The sequence below is a fragment of the Nicrophorus vespilloides genome, unplaced genomic scaffold, assembly GCF_001412225.1.
Source record: "Nicrophorus vespilloides isolate i.1.1-1 unplaced genomic scaffold, Nicve_v1.0, whole genome shotgun sequence".
Classification (NCBI taxonomy): Eukaryota; Metazoa; Arthropoda; class Insecta; order Coleoptera; family Silphidae; genus Nicrophorus; species Nicrophorus vespilloides.
The window spans coordinates 219,724-237,182 of NW_017100110.1; the positions used below are offsets into that span (position 1 = coordinate 219,724).

General features: G+C 35.8%; 7 protein-coding genes across 12 annotated transcripts; 4 read left to right on the top strand and 3 right to left on the bottom strand.

Moving 5' to 3' along the window:
- Positions 1-1,002: 1,002 nt before the first annotated feature.
- On the bottom strand, positions 1,003-2,088 carry LOC108568456 (transmembrane inner ear expressed protein). 3 transcript variants are annotated; one of them, XM_017929560.1, is made up of 3 exons: positions 1,623-2,088; positions 1,407-1,559; positions 1,004-1,355 (listed from the first exon to the last, which is right to left on the bottom strand). In XM_017929560.1, exons 1-3 carry the CDS (start codon positions 1,747-1,749, stop codon positions 1,189-1,191), a joined length of 447 nt encoding a protein of 148 aa, XP_017785049.1. In that variant the 5' UTR covers positions 1,750-2,088; the 3' UTR covers positions 1,004-1,188. The 3 variants fall into 3 exon arrangements, with proteins under 3 accessions (XP_017785047.1, XP_017785049.1, XP_017785048.1); XM_017929558.1 differs by having other exon boundaries at positions 1,003-1,355; positions 1,407-2,088; XM_017929559.1 differs by having other exon boundaries at positions 1,004-1,559.
- A 133-nt stretch (positions 2,089-2,221) lies between these two features.
- On the top strand, positions 2,222-2,996 carry LOC108568457. Its single transcript, XM_017929562.1, has 2 exons — positions 2,222-2,325; positions 2,384-2,996. The coding sequence occupies exons 1-2, from the start codon at positions 2,322-2,324 to the stop codon at positions 2,890-2,892; spliced, it is 513 nt and encodes a 170-aa protein (XP_017785051.1). The 5' UTR covers positions 2,222-2,321; the 3' UTR covers positions 2,893-2,996.
- An 80-nt stretch (positions 2,997-3,076) lies between these two features.
- On the top strand, positions 3,077-4,901 carry LOC108568455 (probable actin-related protein 2/3 complex subunit 2). The gene is made up of 5 exons (XM_017929557.1): positions 3,077-3,298; positions 3,658-3,751; positions 3,813-4,099; positions 4,162-4,584; positions 4,641-4,901. Exons 1-5 carry the CDS (start codon positions 3,225-3,227, stop codon positions 4,666-4,668), a joined length of 906 nt encoding a protein of 301 aa, XP_017785046.1. The 5' UTR covers positions 3,077-3,224; the 3' UTR covers positions 4,669-4,901.
- A 1,177-nt stretch (positions 4,902-6,078) lies between these two features.
- Positions 6,079-7,985, top strand: LOC108568414 (coiled-coil domain-containing protein 47). Of its 2 annotated transcripts, XM_017929484.1 has the most exons (5): positions 6,096-6,114; positions 6,170-6,231; positions 6,298-6,820; positions 6,878-7,008; positions 7,058-7,985. In XM_017929484.1, the coding sequence occupies exons 3-5, from the start codon at positions 6,316-6,318 to the stop codon at positions 7,814-7,816; spliced, it is 1,395 nt and encodes a 464-aa protein (XP_017784973.1). In that variant the 5' UTR covers positions 6,096-6,114; positions 6,170-6,231; positions 6,298-6,315; the 3' UTR covers positions 7,817-7,985. The 2 variants fall into 2 exon arrangements, with proteins under 2 accessions (XP_017784971.1, XP_017784973.1); XM_017929482.1 differs by having other exon boundaries at positions 6,079-6,231.
- On the bottom strand, positions 7,355-9,588 carry LOC108568417 (PI-PLC X domain-containing protein 3). 2 transcript variants are annotated; one of them, XM_017929488.1, is made up of 6 exons: positions 9,326-9,588; positions 8,974-9,272; positions 8,762-8,923; positions 8,501-8,708; positions 8,376-8,447; positions 7,355-7,430 (listed from the first exon to the last, which is right to left on the bottom strand). In XM_017929488.1, exons 1-6 carry the CDS (start codon positions 9,414-9,416, stop codon positions 7,381-7,383), a joined length of 882 nt encoding a protein of 293 aa, XP_017784977.1. In that variant the 5' UTR covers positions 9,417-9,588; the 3' UTR covers positions 7,355-7,380. The 2 variants fall into 2 exon arrangements, with proteins under 2 accessions (XP_017784977.1, XP_017784976.1); XM_017929487.1 differs by lacking the exon at positions 7,355-7,430 and having other exon boundaries at positions 7,893-8,447; positions 9,326-9,587.
- A 1,351-nt stretch (positions 9,589-10,939) lies between these two features.
- Positions 10,940-14,901, top strand: LOC108568413 (6-phosphofructo-2-kinase/fructose-2,6-bisphosphatase-like). Its single transcript, XM_017929481.1, has 6 exons — positions 10,940-11,457; positions 12,183-12,320; positions 12,870-13,168; positions 13,699-13,965; positions 14,024-14,242; positions 14,300-14,901. The coding sequence occupies exons 1-6, from the start codon at positions 11,418-11,420 to the stop codon at positions 14,750-14,752; spliced, it is 1,416 nt and encodes a 471-aa protein (XP_017784970.1). The 5' UTR covers positions 10,940-11,417; the 3' UTR covers positions 14,753-14,901.
- Positions 14,902-14,943: 42 nt separating this feature from the next.
- On the bottom strand, positions 14,944-16,680 carry LOC108568418 (guanine nucleotide-binding protein subunit beta-like protein). Of its 2 annotated transcripts, XM_017929489.1 has the most exons (4): positions 16,510-16,680; positions 16,112-16,320; positions 15,399-15,814; positions 14,944-15,222 (listed from the first exon to the last, which is right to left on the bottom strand). In XM_017929489.1, exons 1-4 carry the CDS (start codon positions 16,616-16,618, stop codon positions 15,000-15,002), a joined length of 957 nt encoding a protein of 318 aa, XP_017784978.1. In that variant the 5' UTR covers positions 16,619-16,680; the 3' UTR covers positions 14,944-14,999. The 2 variants fall into 2 exon arrangements, with proteins under 2 accessions (XP_017784978.1, XP_017784979.1); XM_017929490.1 differs by lacking the exon at positions 14,944-15,222 and having other exon boundaries at positions 15,727-15,814; positions 16,097-16,320.
- Positions 16,681-17,459: the final 779 nt, after the last annotated feature.

Sequence of the window (17,459 nt, forward strand, 5' to 3'; positions counted from 1 at the left end):
CCGAAATCGTTTTGCCGATATCGATTATTCCGATTGTATACACATTTTTAGTGCATGATATATTAATGATAATTACACTGCTCGGGGGAAGTGGAAATGAAGCTAATCCGAATAACATTGGCTTATTGACTATTTTTGCTTCATTAATATTGACTTCACTCTAAAGAGAATATAATATAATTTGAAAACAAAAAAATATTTGAACTTGAAGATTTCAATTTTAAAGACTTGAAATAAAAATAATTTTGTATTGTTATTACTCGTCATTATACTTAACAATATATTATAAATATTATTAACGAAAAGTGTCAAAAAAACTATATTACACCAGTAAATTTAGCTAATATTTGTTTTAATTAAAATTTAAATTCAATTTCAAACAATAACAATTAACGAAAAAATAAACTACGTAAACAATACAGCTTTGATGTAAATTAATCTTTTATGATGTCTTTTATGATTTGTCAGCTAGTGTTTTCTATAAATCCTAATGCCGGAATCTGACAAAATTACAAGTTAAGTGAAGTTCTTGTTACGAAAAAGAAGTATTTGACAGCCTACCATTGTGAACATCATGCGCGAAAATGGATCAGCTACATAGTCTTGCCTTAGCGAATTTTAACCAAGGCACCGCGACTCACTGGAGTGACGTAAAATTTTAAAAGATTAATAATTTAATTAATTTTCAGTGTTCTTCGGAAGTTTAACTACAGATTCAAGAGTGAGACAAAAATAGTTTAAAAACTCTTACCTTATATTTTATAACATAAACACATGATGAAATTTAGGAAAAATAACATTTTACTGTTGTAATAATTTATTTAAAATATTTTTAATGTTTGTCTGTATGTTTTATATGGTTTAAATATTCAAATTATTTATTATATACATAAAAATACATACACAATGGGCTTGACCGAATACTTCACGTATTTGTTAATATTTTATTGATTTTCATAAATCATTTCACTATTATCAGGAATAAATTTTCAATGAATAGATCTTATTGTTAAATTTAATATATTTTTCTTTATTTTTGTTATTTTGAATTAGAGTTGAGTATATGACGTCATACTACTTGAAATAAAACTTTGCTTTGTGATTGATGGATTCGTGTGCGATCGGCCTCGTACCTAGCGCGCCAATTCTAGCATTAGAATGTACGAAATTTAAAAGAGTGAACTAAGTCTAACATTGATTGTCGAGTTGATTGTTATTTCGGTGTTTTGTGAATGTGATGAGTCTTTGGAGAGTGCGGATCTTAGATTGCGGCCGTTTCGGGTTCTTGGTAAGATCACACAAATCGTCAATACGTTTGGATTCGGTCTTGTAATCCTCCTGGATGATCTCCAACGCTAGACATTGAATAATGAAAATGATCGAATCAAACGTACAAGAAGTGTTACCTCGTTTCAAGTCCATCTCGTCCATTTCCTGATTGCGAATCAGCCGAATGCGAGCCCTGAACTTCTCCACCAGTTTTTTCCGGCGATAGTTGGCCTCGATTTCCTGTTTTGTCCGTGGTATTCGAATTTTCACGCAACAGCACACCAAAATGACTATGGAATGGAAAGAAGCACGGTGAATTGTAAATTTGCCAAAATTACTAATAGTTAGATTACCTAGAGTCAGAAATCCGGAGAAGGAGATGAGAATCAAATGCCAATTGCGGAAACCGGAACCGTCGAGTGCGGATTTTTCAATCCAGGGCTCGGCCGCCTCGTTGGGATTCGGATGGAATGTCGCCATTCTGTTTGTTCCGCCGCCGCCGACCCCAGACTGGGGCTGCAGCCGCTCCCAGAAAACCGTTCCCTCCCCATTTACACATATTACTTTGATTAATCTAAATTACGAGCAAGTCTAACTAGGATAACATCGATTCACGGTAAAACGAACTCGCCCTCGCAAAAATCTACATAAACAAAACAATCTACAAAAATAATTAAATATGCATCATTCTTATTAATTTATTCTGTCGGATGTTGTTTTGCGATGAACGTACTTGGTTTTACCCAAAAATGAATGCTCGTGGAAATACATCTTGTAAAAAGTGAAAGTCAATTAACTCCGTAATTTCCACAGATTACTACCAATTAAATTAAAAAGAATCCCCTTATTTGTTACGTTCTGTTGTAAGAAAGTAATCAGAGGTATATAGTTTTGCATGCGCGCAAAATATAAATAGCTCGCGAACCATTCCGAATGAGAACAGGTTTTCCTGTCCGGGGGAATCTCGAAGAGGTTTTAACATTAATTTCTTCGGTATTTCCAATTCAAGCGTCGCGACCACAAGACTGCCAAAAGACAATTAACACGAGCCAATGAGTAAGTTTTCATAGATTTTCAGTATGTCATTGATTCTATTCGTAAATTTAAATTCTAGTGCATCTGCAAATGGTCCTGGCTTTGGGGCTCCTGAGTGTTGGACACTCGAGATCACTTTACACTAGGGGAGTTGACCACCTTGTGGCGCAGATCGTACCCGATGGAGAGCCGTGGCCCGCAAATGCTGAAGACTATTTTATGTTCAGTCAAATCGTCCCCAATTACACGCCAGCGTGGGCAACAACGGCGAGGGTGCCCATAAAGCAGACAACCGAAGACATGCACTGGGGCAGACCGGCTATTGTCCTGCACCAAAGCAAAGACGAAACGCAGAAGGTAATAATCAAAGACAAGACCGGTCCCAGCACGTCGATAAAGGCTCCGGTGCGGCCCTTGACTTCTCTAGACAAAGACGAGTTGTTTACATCAGCTCCTATGGATGCAGGAAAAGCGGAGATTTCGGTGGCAAACCTTATCCCCGAGCATCAAGCTGTTACTATTAAGAAGCCGCAGATCACCCGCTTTCAGAGGATGATGAACCCCGAGGACTTGGTCATTGCATTATGAGAAAAAGAAATTAATTCAGATCATCCTTCTCCCATTTCCGTTTTACTATCTAACTTTTACTAGTTTATAATAAATAATCATTATTTTTCGTAATGTTATTCAAATTGATTTAAATTTTCATATTTATTAGGCATTTGGCAAGCCTGCTTCCCGTTGCGGTTGGCATCGCCACCCGAACGGCAGTTTCACTCAGTTTTTACGTTGGCAGGATTGGCGATAAAATGTACACCTCCCAATGAGCTGTTATTTATTAACTCACTCTCGCATATAAAATTGAAGTTTAGTTTCGTAACAAAAAAGCGCTAGTGCAGTTGTAGAGGAGTTGGTGAAATATGATTTTACTGGAAATTAATAACAGGGTGGTGGAAGAGACGTTAACGTTAAAGATTAAAAACGCACAAGCCGGGTGAGTTTTCTTTCACACCTTTTTTCCTCTTGTTCTCCAACATTCTCTGTCTCGCGTCCCCTACATTGCGTATATCCAATTAATAATCCTATTTGTTTAATATGAACATAAAAAATCCAGTCAATGATTTGTTTCCTGGGGATGGGCCATCTTATCAAAGGAAAACAAACCGCAAAAGTTGACGTTATGAACCTAGATATAAATGTGTCACAACATATAGCGCCCCACTTTTGACACAACAAATAGTAATAATAAATATACAACGAAATACTTGACGCTCGAAATAAAATACAGAAGCATTAATCATTGTTGATTCATCATTTGATATGTTTACTTACACCTGTGTATTTCATTTTCAGTGTGAAAAATGAGTCAATAGATGTAACTGTAGCAGATTTTGATGGTGTTTTATACCACATTTCAAATGTCAATGGTGATAAAACAAAAATTAGAGTGAGTATCATTTTCAGGCAAGTGCTAGTAATCAGAAATGTTAATTACAACTTTCTTCCAGGTTAGTATATCACTTAAGTTTTACAAGGAACTACAGGAGTATGGGGCAGATGAACTCTTGAAACGAGAATATGGTTCTCTTCTTATGACCCCTGAGGACTTTTACAATGTTTCATTGCTTATAGACCTGGAAAATATACCAGAGAATTGGCAAGAGGTTGTGAAGAAGGTGAGCATGCTGAAGAGAAATTGCTTTGCTTCAGTCTTCGAAAAATATTTTGACTTTCAAGAGCAAGGCGACGATGGCCAAAAACGTGCTGTCATTCATTATAGGAACGACGAAACTTTGTAAGTTTGATGAGAAATGCTATGTTTTTACCAACTATAATGTATATTTTTTTAAATTTTAGATACGTTGAGGCGAAATCGGATCGAGTCACTGTAGTATTTTCGACGAGGTTTAGGGATGACGACGATGTTATCATTGGTAAAGTGTTCATGCAGGAACTAAAGGAGGGTTTGAGAGCATCCCACACCGCTCCACCAGTGTTGTTTAGCCACCGCGAACCACCCAGAGAGCTACAGAACACTGACGCAGTTGTCGACAATAACGTCGGTTATGTGACTTTCGTGCTGTTCCCTAGACACACTGCACGCAATACGCGCGACAACACTATCAACTTGATACATATGTTCAGGCATTATTTACACTACCACATAAAATGTTCTAAGGCGTACATTCACAGCAGGATGCGCGCTAAGACCTCAGAGTTCCTTAAAGTTCTAAACAGGGCCCGGCCAGAGAACAAGTCAACCGATAAGAAAACTATAACGTAAGTGAAATTTCCACCATCCTACCAATATGATTTTAATCTTTCTTTATTTTTAGTGGCAGAACATTTATAAGAAGAGATTGACCAGAGTAGATTAAATAAGTGTAAGAGAGTATCCAAAAAAGAAATCAATTATTATGCGATGGGCTCAACAACAAAAAAATAACATTGGATAAGTAACTAAATCTTTTTAATAATTACTTTATTGGAAGGCTATTCATTCACAAAATTACCTTTTTTTATTATGTATAGTTTGTTTTAATTGATATGAATTAGAATGAAACACCCTTGATGGATGAAGTTTTAACAAACATTCACTATTATTAATATATTTTTACAAATTTGTTTTAAACAAGAAAAAGATATATATGCAATTTAAGCGTAATAATTTAATTATGATTATTTTTATTTACTTTTCTTTTTTTAGTATTGTACAATATATATTTAAAAAACAACTTTATTTAAATATACGCCTTTAAGTTTTCTCCATTTTAATTGAATTTATTTTATTTAGGTTTTTGTTCTGGGTTGGGGGGATTGTGGTATGTCTGCTTCAATAAAAGAACTCTCCGATTAAGATTTAGTGGATATGATAGACTTGTACAAAGATTCGAAAGGCGTTGTTAAAATGCAGATTTTCTGTATTATATAGTTAGTGAGCTGATCAAAAATGCAACTTGTTTTTATTTCAGAACATCGGAAAGAAATAAACAATTACAACAAACAATCCATATAATAAGGAAAAGCTTTTATTATTTAGATTTAAATAATTATAATTTTAATTATACATTTGGTGGTCTACATAATTCATGAAACAGATTTACAAAGTAGACATTTCGCTTGTTTGTCTTCCAAAACATCGTTTAAATAAGATTAGATTGTATTATTTCTAAAAGAAAATATATAAAGAACGTATCTTCAGATAATTCAAGTTTATGTAGACTAAGTGCTTCATATTTATATTTGATAGCTCCTGCACATAATACTAGAAGAGAAAATAAAATGGTAAGTGTTATACATAAAATATTAATGCCAAGGGTCATAGTATTAGTTGATAGTTGAGCAAATTTGAGTTGATGCTCTCATAATGGTGAAACGTTATAACTAATAAAGTTTTAAAACAAATCTAGTTCAAACAATCAGAGTGACTTGCTCTTTACTAATTTTAATTTATTTTCTTAAATCAATCAATAATACAAATTAGTACTTAATAGACTACTCTATTTACACAAATTAATTGTGGCGGGAAATTATTGCAGTTTGATATGAAAAATACGAAAATAATGTAGTTTGTTATGTTAGACAGTTTTTTGAATCATTATAACAGAACGAAATATTACATTTAATGAAGTATCTTAAAATTGAAATATTACTCTAATATGGTATGATTGAAACAAAACACCCAAGAAAAATATGCCACATAGAACTGCATAGAACAGTTTAATTATGTCACGTCACGTGAATTTATTATTATTATGTTGGCAGTAGCAGTGTCATATAACCTGCAATGAGTTATACTGCAAGTTGTTGGTTGGTGAAAAGTGATTTGTTTTAATTAGATTATTATTTAATTTATGAGTCGCAGTTGTACTATTTCCTGCTGGATATTGATGAATTTAGTGAAGACAAATATCGAATCGTATTTAGGTTACTATTTTTAATATACTCAAATCCCAAATATAGATCAATAATTAAGTCATCATTTTATTGCAGTTCAAATTAGACGGAAATATGAAACTATGGATCGTATTTATGCATGTGCTGCTGGTAAGTTGCTCTGTGTGGGCTAACTATCAGGATCAGCAGGACAACGAGTTTGCCGAGTTTGAGGAATTCGAGTCGGACGATGCTTTCGTGCAGTCGACAGGCGCTGAAAATCTAATGAAGGAACCCGAACCTATTGATGCAGACAATATATTCATAACTGATGATGATGATGGCGATATCATAATAAATGATGATTCCGAATTTGAGCATTTCCAAGACACTGAAGAGTTTGAGGGTTTTGCGGAGAGCAGGGAGGAAAAAATTGAGGTAGAACCAAAAATCACCATAACTAAAGTGCCAATTCACTTCCGCGCCAATTGGGATAGCTACTGGTTGGAAATCCTAATGGTTACTGGTTTGATTGTGTATTTCATCAATTTTGCTACTGGAAAATCCAAGAATACAATGCTTGCCAACACTTGGTTCCAGAGCCATAAGCAATTATTAGAAGATAATTTCACATTAGTTGGTAAATATTGTAAAAGATGAAACATATCTTATTTTAAATTTGTGTGCATGGTTTTAGGTGATGATGGTGCTTTAGAACACATTAAAGAATCTGGTGGATTGCTGAAAGAGAGTGAAAACACTTTCACGCTTTGGTGCAGTGGGCGCACATGCTGTGAAGGGATGTTAGTGGAATTAAAGTTGATAAAGGTATATATTATTGGTAAAATTTATATAATTTTTAATTGAGTATTCTTAGAGGCAAGATTTGGTGGCTGTTATCTCTGGAATGATGCGTCCAACATTGGATCAGGTGCACATCAAAGTTACAATGGATTCGGATGCAATGGAGCCTTTTGTATTCTGTGTAGCATCAAAAAAGACTGCCACTCATGTCTCGAAGGAAACAAACGATATCAGCGTTTATTGTCCGGAAAGGAAGTCTGGTGAACGGTACAATATCCCCTCGAATTTCCAAGTTATGAGCGAGATTTTGGAAGCCACCTCGGCAATGCTCGACTCTAAAGTAACGGCCATCCTAAATAAGTACACCGATCTGGTAGATTATATTCACATCTCCGATCAATACTCTGGAGCCAAGCAGACTGAAGACACTGGCGCACTCAAATTACCTGAAGTGAAAAAAGTTTTACTATTCGGATTTAATATGCCTGTAAAGGGTATGTCGCCGACCGAGGCTGTCGAACAGCTTAAGCCGTTAATGGTACTGGTATTCTATTGCATCGAGAAAGTGAAGAGATTTAGGCTATCAAAGGAGAGTAAGACTAAGGCTGATAAGAATAGGCTCAGGGTAGAAGAGGTCTTTTTGAAATCGACGCATGCAGCACGAGCGGAGGCCGCCGCTAACCGGCGCGAGGAAAAGCGTCGTCTCGAAAAGGAGAAGGTAATGGCAGAAGAAGATCCAGAACGTCAAAGGCGTTGGGAAGAAAAGGATCAAAAGAGGCAAGCCAAAAAGAGGGCTCCAAAAATGAAGCAGCTGAAGGTGAAGGCACTTTAAAAGAACATCAATTAGTAATCCAAGATGTCAGTAGATGCCAAATTTAATTTGTCTTGTCCCAAGATGTTTATTTTTCTTTTTTTAATTATTGTAACTTAAAGTTACATTGTTGTTTGCAGATTGTATAATTTGTTTATTTAGAAGTGCGGGATAAATAAGTTGAGATAACAAAGTTATCTCATTTCCACTTTTATTTGTATTATTTAAATGATAATAAAAGATTATCACAAATTCTTTAAATGATAGAAAATAATAAACTAATTTTTCTTCTAGCCTTAAATCTAAACCTAAAACAAAGCTATATAATATATACCTGATCTTCAAAATACATTTTCCTGACTAGTATATCACAAATAATTAATTGGATGGAATTAATTAAAAGCTCCATAAAATATAAATACAGTTAAATTTTAAGTTGTTATAGGCGGCAGTTCCGTTAAATAACAGTCCGGCTCAGGTTTTGCTAGTAATTTGTTATTCAAATTAATTACGCTTCGTGAGAATTTCAAATTCTCGATGTCAACGAAATCACCAATAATGACATTCACACCATACTTGCCTGGTTTCTGAGATTCAATCCAGTTCATTTTGTCTGTATACAGTGGTTCTGCACTGAATTTCTTCAAATTACCTTAAAAACAAACGTTATTAATATTTATTATAATAACATTATGTAGATAATACCACCAAAAACATATTTTAATACTGTGGACTTTCTAGGTGTTAAAATGAATTGACTTATGTAGCCATAGTTATTATTTCGTCGTTTCAAATCGCTGGACAAAATTTGAATCAGTTCCTTTGTACTTGTAGTGTTAGGCCAAGGTGTTGGGTAACACCCAGCAGGATAAAAAGGATGTTTAAAATGTTTAAGTCTATACACAACAATTACCTGAAACATTCAAATGAAATGCAAGCAAATTAAAAAATACTTCGATAACAGACCTGAAACTTATGTTCTGCCAAATAATCCAAACTCAAATGTTTCATATAATAGTTGTCACATGTCAAAACTTTTAATCCAAAGGTATCAAAGATCATGTCAACAAAGTGAATGTGATCATCGATATCCATTTCAAAGAAGTGTTGGCAGTCCAATATGACTACCTGTAAAATACAAAAGGTAAAACAAAGATGATACAAATCCACAAACGCACCTCTTTGGAATGTGAATTTAAGAAATCATTGATTTGATGGAGGACGATAGGAACGGGAGCCGCGTACAAACCATGTACAAAATGCAGACAGTCATTCGGTTTAGTTGCAATGCGTAAATCGAAGTAACGTATTCCTGCCTGCAGTTGTCCAGAAGCATCAAATCCTTGGGTCTTTGACCACCTACTCATCACCCACTTTAAAATGCACCCTAGCCATCTCAGTCTTAAAATAGCAGTCTCCGCGTCTGGTGCGATCTTTGATCTTGAAGTAATAGGATATGTGCAGCTATCATGTGATCCTAAACAAATGGAGAACATTAATTAATTTCAAATATATCCATATGATAATCACCTGGTATGGCCAGATGGATGATAGGCACTTTCTGCAAATCGTCCGGTAGATTTCCCATCCAATTTGCCAAATCTTCAGCGAGGTCAGCCATATTCAGCGACGAATCGACGAAAAACAATAAACTGAAGGCTACTTAATCATATTATAATCACATCTTTAATGAATCAAATAAAACAAAACAGATATGAAACAATGTCATTAACGTCAGAGTGACAACTGATGACAGCTGTTTACTATGACAATGGTAGTTGACGTTTACGACGGCGGAGTGGTAGTCCCAGGTGTTCACTGTTCACTCAATTTATTTTCCATCTATACGTTTAGTTTCAACTACAAGTAAATAACAATTGTATTTAAGCAAAATTTGCTATGACAATTTATAATAATAATTTATATTATTATAATTTGACATATGTCATAGAACTTTTAAATTTCAAATATATTACCATTATTTGGGAGCAAAACAAAATGCTTATGACACTTGATATTAATCTTAATATAAGATAATTTCAAATATTAATACTGTTTCTCGTGATACAAATAAACAATATGCACATTTTTGAGTCCAGAATCACCAAATGTCGTTTCTGAGAAAAGGTAAACTTAAAAGGACACTTACTTAAATAAACATATCGATAACACGATCTATATAGAACTACTGTTGAAGTATAATCGTCCAATATTTAAATATTTATTAATTGATTATTAGCATTTTCGTTTAGAATTTAGAACTGATCAAACATAAAGTGGCATCGATCCGAGCGACGTATGACCCGCTTTTCATTGTTTCATACTGGTTTTATCAGTACTTTATCGTTGATGAGGCAACAATCATATTGCCTTACACCAGATTCTTCTACTTCTTTATTGTTGTGTGTGGTCTTTGCTATTGATAGAACAATATCTGTAGACATGACGATAACCTGATGCTTGTTTAAATGTTGTTTTATTTAACCAATGAAGGTATTTTTTATTTCAAACATTCTATGCAGAGTCGGTTCTAGATTATAATGCCACCCGGACAAAATACGTATTTAATGCTCCCTATATAAAATGAAAACAAAGTTATTTTTTAATTTATCAGTCCTGATTAAATATTCAATTTACCCATGCGGTAATCCTGCTTTACGAGCAATCTATTAAATGGAAGGAATGAGAAATGTATTATTTTTAATACTTTTTATCAGCGACTGATACCTATCAGATCATCCGATTAAGAGAATTACAAAGAAATACTGAACAAAATGGATTGAAAAATAAAAACAACGCATCTACGCAACAAAGAGCTTAATAATAGCAATTACTGATCTATTGATTGCGGATTGCCAATTCAGGAAACGGAAGTGTCATTGAGAACCTAAAAAAATGCGGAGAAGAGAATCGTAGCCGCGGGCAATAGAAGAAACATTAAATTCAGTCATTAATTGTGTATACAATTGATTCGATTCAATTGATCAAGGCCAAACAAATAAGTAGATGAAATGCTCAGAATAAAGTTGGCAACGGAGGGCGAAACGTGCAGAATTTGAAATATCAACAGTTTAAATTTTTTATTTGCACATCTTCGACTAATTGTATGTTTTGTTTATATAGTCTTATCAGGAATTAATGAGCCCCGATTTGTTCAAGATTTTTGAAACTTGGTCTGTGGTTTTTCGAGGCGTGTCTCGCCTTTATCTGGTATCGTTTCCTCCATTCTCATGGCCGCGAACAAAATAAAAGCCATTCGGTTCGCTTTCGCTGCTCAATCAGCGGCCAACAGCTGAGTAACGCGAACAGCAGAACGCGAGTGCGGGCCTAGAGAAACACCGACAAGGAAAAAGAACAATTCCGACGAGGTCGACGACAAAGAGGGCAACTGCCATCAGAAGACTACCAGAAGGTTAGAAGTTAAGGAACCACATCGCATTCGTAACACCGGCCCTGTTGGAATGCACCCTTGCCTAAAACAACGGATAATCCACACGTCCTCCGATCACTACGAAGAGACATTCCTCTAGGACAAACAACGTCGAAGCGTATTGCGTCACATTGGTTTGTCTCGCTATACCAGCGTGTGAAGAATATCGTCGTAGAAATTACTTCGAGGATCATGGATTCGTTCGGCTTCAGACAGGAAGATAGCCGTAAAGGTATATGTATATCCTATTGGTTGGTAGTCATTTCCGCGCCAATTCGAATACCTCTACAGAGCCAGCATTAAATATAAATCTTATTACGAAATCCCACGTGCGGTTATGCATTGGCCTCAATCGGAATGCATTCAATCAATGACCAGTATCAACAAACTAAAAAAAATGCAGACTGTTTGCAAATAGTTTGAAGAGTTGCCAATAAATAAAAACAAAACAATCGAAATCGATGCCCACGCGATTTCGAAAACCAGAAGACGCGGAGGCGATACTCTGTGACCCAAATATCGGTCATCGTCAATTCACAGCCTACCTTATGTAAACATAAATATAAACTCATTTTCCAGAAATATCCTAAGTTCCGCGTTATTATTCATTCTCTTTTTATTGTTATAAAAAAAGAAGTAATTAAGTGTATTCAAGGTTTGCTACAACAGTTATAGTAGTAAAAGTATTACTTCTACGTTTTGTTTGTTGTTGTTATTTATGTTATCTAATATTTATGTGTGCAAGAATTTTATTTAAATATATCGAGGCTTAAAGATTAAAAAGACTAATCATCACCAGACGAAGAATATTCTTGTTACATCATAATCTTGATGTCTCTAGACGCGTATTGACTTATTGATAAACTCCGTAGCGCTTTACGCAATCGGAATAAATAAATGTATCCGCCATCTCCTCTTGCATTCTTTTGTAAACATTTTTGAGATTTACGTTTTCAGCGCAAAATCCTCGGAATCCTACCACTCGTCATTTCGCACCTCTGCTCGTTGCAATTGTTGGCCTACCTGGTCGTGGAAAGAGTCTCCTATCCAGAAGGCTTGCCCGCTATCTGAACTACACCCATGATACCACTAAAGGTAAGTGTTATTCAATATCTTGCAGTGCTGCAAAAAAAATATTTAAAAAGTATCAACGAAACTAAAATCGCTGCTGACAAAACCAAATTCTTCTGCTAATTATATCATTCTATTTAAAGAAGTTCATCTAAAAGTAGATACGATTGTATATACAAATATAAGATTTAATATATTTGACATTCAATTAATATCTCATTAATTCAATATTTGCATTTAATGACTTGTGCTTAGGATACTCGACTGGATAATATTTACATATCTGGTTAGTTTATTTATATAAGATAGTTGTATTGATTTCTTAACTTTCATTTTACTAGCAAACAAATAATTTAGGAGATATATTTATTTGTTCTTTTCACTTTCGGTAGTTCTCAGTTGCATGAAAATCTAAATATTTATTGCATACAATTACTACTTTTTATGACAATCACTACTAACATTGAATGTACTATTGACTCATTCTTCAATTTTACCAATATTCTTTAATGAATAAAAAATAATTTTATGCACTAATTTTTTAGAACTTATTTTGAATTTAACTATTTTTAGTGTTTGATATCAGCGAATACAGGAGGAAATTATACGGTAAATATGCGTCGCACGATATGTTCCGTGCAGATAATCTGCCGGCATGGAACATCCGTCAACAGAGCTTTAAATTGGCATTGGAGGATAGTGCAATCTGGTTACAAGAGAAAGGGCACAGAGTGGCTATACTCGATGGTCCCAACGTTTCAAGAGCGCAACGTCAGATGATCTATGACCTAGTGCACGATCAGCTTAACTACCGAGTTATGTTTGTCGAATGCGTCTGCGAAGATCCCATAATATTAGAGAAGAACTTCAAGGTAATCGAATCGTAGACCCAAATAAACATATTTACATTTCTGGTGATATTGACTAGCTAATCAATCTGTAAACCAAGACGTATTATTTAAAGAACTTACATCATCGACTTATATAAATTAACAATTTTAAAAATCCTTCGTACTTTTGTTATCGGTAGCAAAGAATAATATATTTTCAATCGATTATTGACAAATAATGTGATGCAATACGCAAACGAGATTAAAAATTGTCAACAAACAGAACAATTTGTTTACTCTAACAATTGTTGTGATGAGCAGTGTAAACAAAAAAATATCTATATTAATTGTTTGATGCATATCTTTCTAGAGTTAAGTTGTTTATAAAAGAAAAGCAGACTGTAAACAAAATTAGTTGAACGAGCATAATTCGTTCCATAATCTTACGCGTTACACATAAGCGCAACATTTTTTCCCACGATATTGCGTTTCATGCTGAAAAAATACTCCAATTATTTCATAAAACAAAACAAAAATAAATCTTTCAATTAATTGCGTTATTTTTTTTTCAGGATATATTAGAATATTCCGTAGATTACAAGGATATGGCCACTGAAGAAGCCTTGAAAGATTTGAAGTTAAAAATGACACACTACCAAACCCAATATGAATCTCCTTCATTGGGCAGCCACTGGGAACTGCCCTGTCCAATAGTTAAGCTGTTGGATGGAGGATACGGAGGAGTAGTGGCACACGGTGTAACCGGTGTTACAGAGGCGAAGATTCTGGCTTACATTTCAATTCCGAGGCCTACCCAGCAGGTACTTTATTTCAGCAGAGTAAGAACATAACAATATATATATAAAAATCTTCATTTAATTGCTTAAACTTCATCAGCACGGCGAAAGTGAATTCAACGTGGTGGGAAGGATCGGCGGAGATGCAGCCCTGTCGCCTAGAGGCAGCAAGTATGCAGTAGCGTTGGCGAAGCACATCCATGCTCTCAATTTACCGTCGCTTCAAGTCTGGACCTCTACTTTGCAACGAACAAAGGCGACAAGCGAATTCATCCAAGCGCCTCAGCAACATTTGCACGAGCTTGACGAGATCTACTCGGTAAGTTCGCAGCGAAATTAGTCTATTTATCAATTATATATCTATATATTGTTATAGGGAGATTGCGAGAGCTTGACTTACGAAGAGTTGCAAGAACATTATCCAAAAGAGCTGGCTCTTAGAGATTGCGAGAAATTAAAATACAGATATCCGCAAGGAGAGTCCTACATTGACGTCATGGCCAGATTAGTCCCTGTCCTGACTCAGCTCGAATCAGAGACAAACGTGCTGACTGTTTCTCATCAGGCAGTCCTACGTTGCGTTCTAGGATATTACCTTGAAACACCCTTCGAGGAAATACCCTACTTCCACGTTCCTCTGCACACAATTATTAAGCTCACTTTACACGGATTCTCGTATTCTCTGGAAACAATCAAGATGCCAATCGAGTGTGTCAATACAAACCGTCCAAAACCTTCAGATTGTTCTGTAGGACGATCAGCTGAAGATGTTCTTGTCACCATACCAACACATTTTGATTCAGTAACAAACTTGACTTCTTGCAACTAACTATATATTTTTATATTTCATCTCTCTAGAAACAAGAGTGGCTCCAAAAGAAAGTAGAATGTAACTGTGATTTTTATACAATTAGGAAATGTGTAAGAGCAATGTTCAATAATCAGATACTTAAAACGATCAATAAAATTATAAACATATCACATTTATTCTTATACATATGAAATACAAAAGAAACTGAGTAATTTTAGTCTTTTTTATTAAAAGTTAATCTTATGAAATACAAGTCAATATTCTTTTAACGAGCAGACGGAACGCTGACTTGCCATACCCTGATGGTATTATCGGAGTAACCGGCAAACAGGGTTTGTCCGTCAGTGGACCAGGCGAGAGACAAGCACTGTGGTGGCTCAGCCTTGCTGGTTTGGGAAATAACTTCTGGTCTGAGTTCTTCAACCATTTCCTTGCTTTCCAAGTCCCAGATTTTGATGGATGGGCCAAAGGCAGCACACAACCAGTACCTTGAAACAGAATACATTAAAAATACGGTCTTGTACAGTTGAACTGATTAGGTTTCTATATATAATTGAATCAGTCCCATATCCGCAAACCTCTCATAGTTATCAAGTGGTTTAAGTTTTTTTTCATCACAAAATTATAGCATGAATTATCAATAATAAATATTTGGAATATATACCTGTTTGGTGAGAAGCACAAGGCGGTAATGATGTCGTTGTGGTCCAAAGTGTGCAAGTGCTTGCCATCATTAAGATCCCAGAGCATAGCTTTGCAGTCCTTGCCGCCGCTGGCGCAAAGGGAACCGTCCGGAGAAACGGTAACGGTGTTCAGGTAACCGGTATGTCCAGTGTGGTTGATCTTTAGACGGCAGTTGGTCAAGTTCCAAACCTTAACCATGCGGTCCCAGCCAGCGGATACGATGATTGGGTTAGCGTGGTTTGGCGAGAAACGGACGCAGGATACCCAGTCAGAGTGACCATCATCTTGGATGGTGTATTTGCACTCAGCAAGGGTATTCCACAGCTTGATGGTCTTGTCGCGGGAACCAGACACGATTTGACGATTGTCAACGGAGAAGGCAACGCTCAACACATCCTATTAGAATTGTAAATAAATTAGTAACACTTCATTTCTTCAGAAACTCCCCACATTTGAAATATTCAAACATTAAAAACAAAAAACATTGAAAATTAATAAATTTGTTACTTGGGGAGTTTCAAGTGTGATTTTTCAAATAGCACATGTTCTAAAAAAAAACATTGTTCATCAATTGAGCGTGTTACTCACGATTCAAGTCAAACACACAAATGACTTTTGGATTGAAAAATTTCTTCTAGCTGTTTTAAGTAGGGAATAATTAATTGTAAAAGAAATTACTTTAATTCATCAAACCTTGGTGTGATCTTCGAAACGACGGGTGGTCTTGCCAGCGGCCAAATCCCACAAGCGAAGGGTCTTATCCCAAGATCCGGAAAGGGCGTAGTTTCCGTCGCTGGACAACACTACGTCGGAGATGAAGTGGGAATGGCCATACAAACGCTTTTGGGGAACACCATATTGGGTCTCATCGCGGGTCAATTTCCACACGATCAAAGTTTTGTCTAGTAAAAAAAAATAATAATCGGGATCAATTGAAATTCATTTTTAAAACACGTGTTTCTTGTAATTATTGCATCTCGTCAACGAATAACAGCGATGTCCACGGATTTAAAGATAATTGTTACAGCACCACAAGTCAGGCAGACATTTTTTTTTGAACTTCAAGTAAAAAATTAAATTTGAATACTCACCACGAGAAGCCGAAATAATATTGTCGGGATATTTGGGGTTGGTCGCGATTTGAGTGACCCAACCATTATGACCCAAAAGGGTTCCTCTAAGTTGAAGAGTTTCAGACATGGTTATGTACCAGATTGAAATGCGTGCAACTTCTGCAACGTACAAAAGTTGAAAGAGAACGGAAACAGACGATATTGCTCCAAGCACAGGAAGCTAGTAGTGGGGGCTGCAAGCAGTCAACCAACATAAGAACGCCAAAGTCCCTAGGCACGCTCAGCGCACAAATTCGAATTTCAAAAGTTGGCGTTTTTGTTTTCTTAACAATGTCACTTTTGAAATGTTAACAAAATTTTACTGCATCCAATATTGTGAAGGTATTTGCAGCGAACATGAAGAATGCCACGAAATCCACCGTGCCCCCTTCGCATCCAGACGGGAGCACCACCAAAGTTAGTGAACGGCAAGTTGACAAGACCAAGAATGACGATCAATCGCCGACTGCAATTGCGTAACTTGCTCTATGTTGTTTTCTCTATTGTTTAATTACAGTCATAAAAGCGTATTGCGAAACGTAAACAAGCCAAATGCCGAATATAAACAATCTAGTCGGGCAAGGTATATTTTCGTAGAACGGAAATGCTTCCGGTCTATTTATACGGTTTGGCGAAAAAGCAAATTCATCTAAAATTAGTGTTTCGTTTATGCTTTGCGCAACGTAGGCGGCCTTTGTGTACTTTAGGGCACAAGTTCAAAATACTCGCTCACTCGATCGCTTGATTAATAATTTCATTGATGTTCGATACGCGTCGGCGCATTGCAGAAGCTGCATTGCCACGTTTACACTCAATAAATGCAGTTAAAAATTGGTATTTAGGTTTTTCATCCAACGTGACGCTTCTATGTATTCTGCCTTAAATCACAAATAAATTCTAGTACGGTAACTCCACGACGCGATTACATT

What these genes read in the sequence shown, in the direction of transcription:
- LOC108568455 (XM_017929557.1), top strand. Translation starts at nt 3,225, where the DNA reads ATGATTTTACTGGAAATTAATAACAGGGTGGTGGAAGAGACGTTAACG. An exon ending in GTGATAAAACAAAAATTAGA is followed by an intron (nt 3,752 to 3,812) that starts GTGAGTATCATT and finishes ACTTTCTTCCAG; the next exon opens with GTTAGTATATCACTTAAGTT. An exon ending in ACCGATAAGAAAACTATAAC is followed by an intron (nt 4,585 to 4,640) that starts GTAAGTGAAATT and finishes CTTTATTTTTAG; the next exon opens with TGGCAGAACATTTATAAGAA.
- LOC108568456 (XM_017929558.1), bottom strand. Translation starts at nt 1,749, where the DNA reads ATGGCGACATTCCATCCGAATCCCAACGAGGCGGCCGAGCCCTGGATT. An exon ending in CGAGATGGACTTGAAACGAG is followed by an intron (nt 1,356 to 1,406) that starts GTAACACTTCTT and finishes TTCAATGTCTAG; the next exon opens with CGTTGGAGATCATCCAGGAG.
- LOC108568414 (XM_017929482.1), top strand. Translation starts at nt 6,316, where the DNA reads ATGAAACTATGGATCGTATTTATGCATGTGCTGCTGGTAAGTTGCTCT. An exon ending in AGATAATTTCACATTAGTTG is followed by an intron (nt 6,821 to 6,877) that starts GTAAATATTGTA and finishes GCATGGTTTTAG; the next exon opens with GTGATGATGGTGCTTTAGAA. An exon ending in TGGAATTAAAGTTGATAAAG is followed by an intron (nt 7,009 to 7,057) that starts GTATATATTATT and finishes GAGTATTCTTAG; the next exon opens with AGGCAAGATTTGGTGGCTGT.
- LOC108568418 (XM_017929489.1), bottom strand. Translation starts at nt 16,618, where the DNA reads ATGTCTGAAACTCTTCAACTTAGAGGAACCCTTTTGGGTCATAATGGT. An exon ending in TATTATTTCGGCTTCTCGTG is followed by an intron (nt 16,321 to 16,509) that starts GTGAGTATTCAA and finishes TTTTTTTACTAG; the next exon opens with ACAAAACTTTGATCGTGTGG. An exon ending in TTGTGCTTCTCACCAAACAG is followed by an intron (nt 15,223 to 15,398) that starts GTATATATTCCA and finishes TTCTGTTTCAAG; the next exon opens with GTACTGGTTGTGTGCTGCCT.
- LOC108568413 (XM_017929481.1), top strand. Translation starts at nt 11,418, where the DNA reads ATGGATTCGTTCGGCTTCAGACAGGAAGATAGCCGTAAAG. An exon ending in CACCCATGATACCACTAAAG is followed by an intron (nt 12,321 to 12,869) that starts GTAAGTGTTATT and finishes AACTATTTTTAG; the next exon opens with TGTTTGATATCAGCGAATAC. An exon ending in TATTAGAGAAGAACTTCAAG is followed by an intron (nt 13,169 to 13,698) that starts GTAATCGAATCG and finishes TTTTTTTTTCAG; the next exon opens with GATATATTAGAATATTCCGT.
- LOC108568417 (XM_017929487.1), bottom strand. Translation starts at nt 9,416, where the DNA reads ATGGCTGACCTCGCTGAAGATTTGGCAAATTGGATGGGAAATCTACCG. An exon ending in CATCCATCTGGCCATACCAG is followed by an intron (nt 9,273 to 9,325) that starts GTGATTATCATA and finishes CCATTTGTTTAG; the next exon opens with GATCACATGATAGCTGCACA. An exon ending in TAAATTCACATTCCAAAGAG is followed by an intron (nt 8,924 to 8,973) that starts GTGCGTTTGTGG and finishes TGTATTTTACAG; the next exon opens with GTAGTCATATTGGACTGCCA.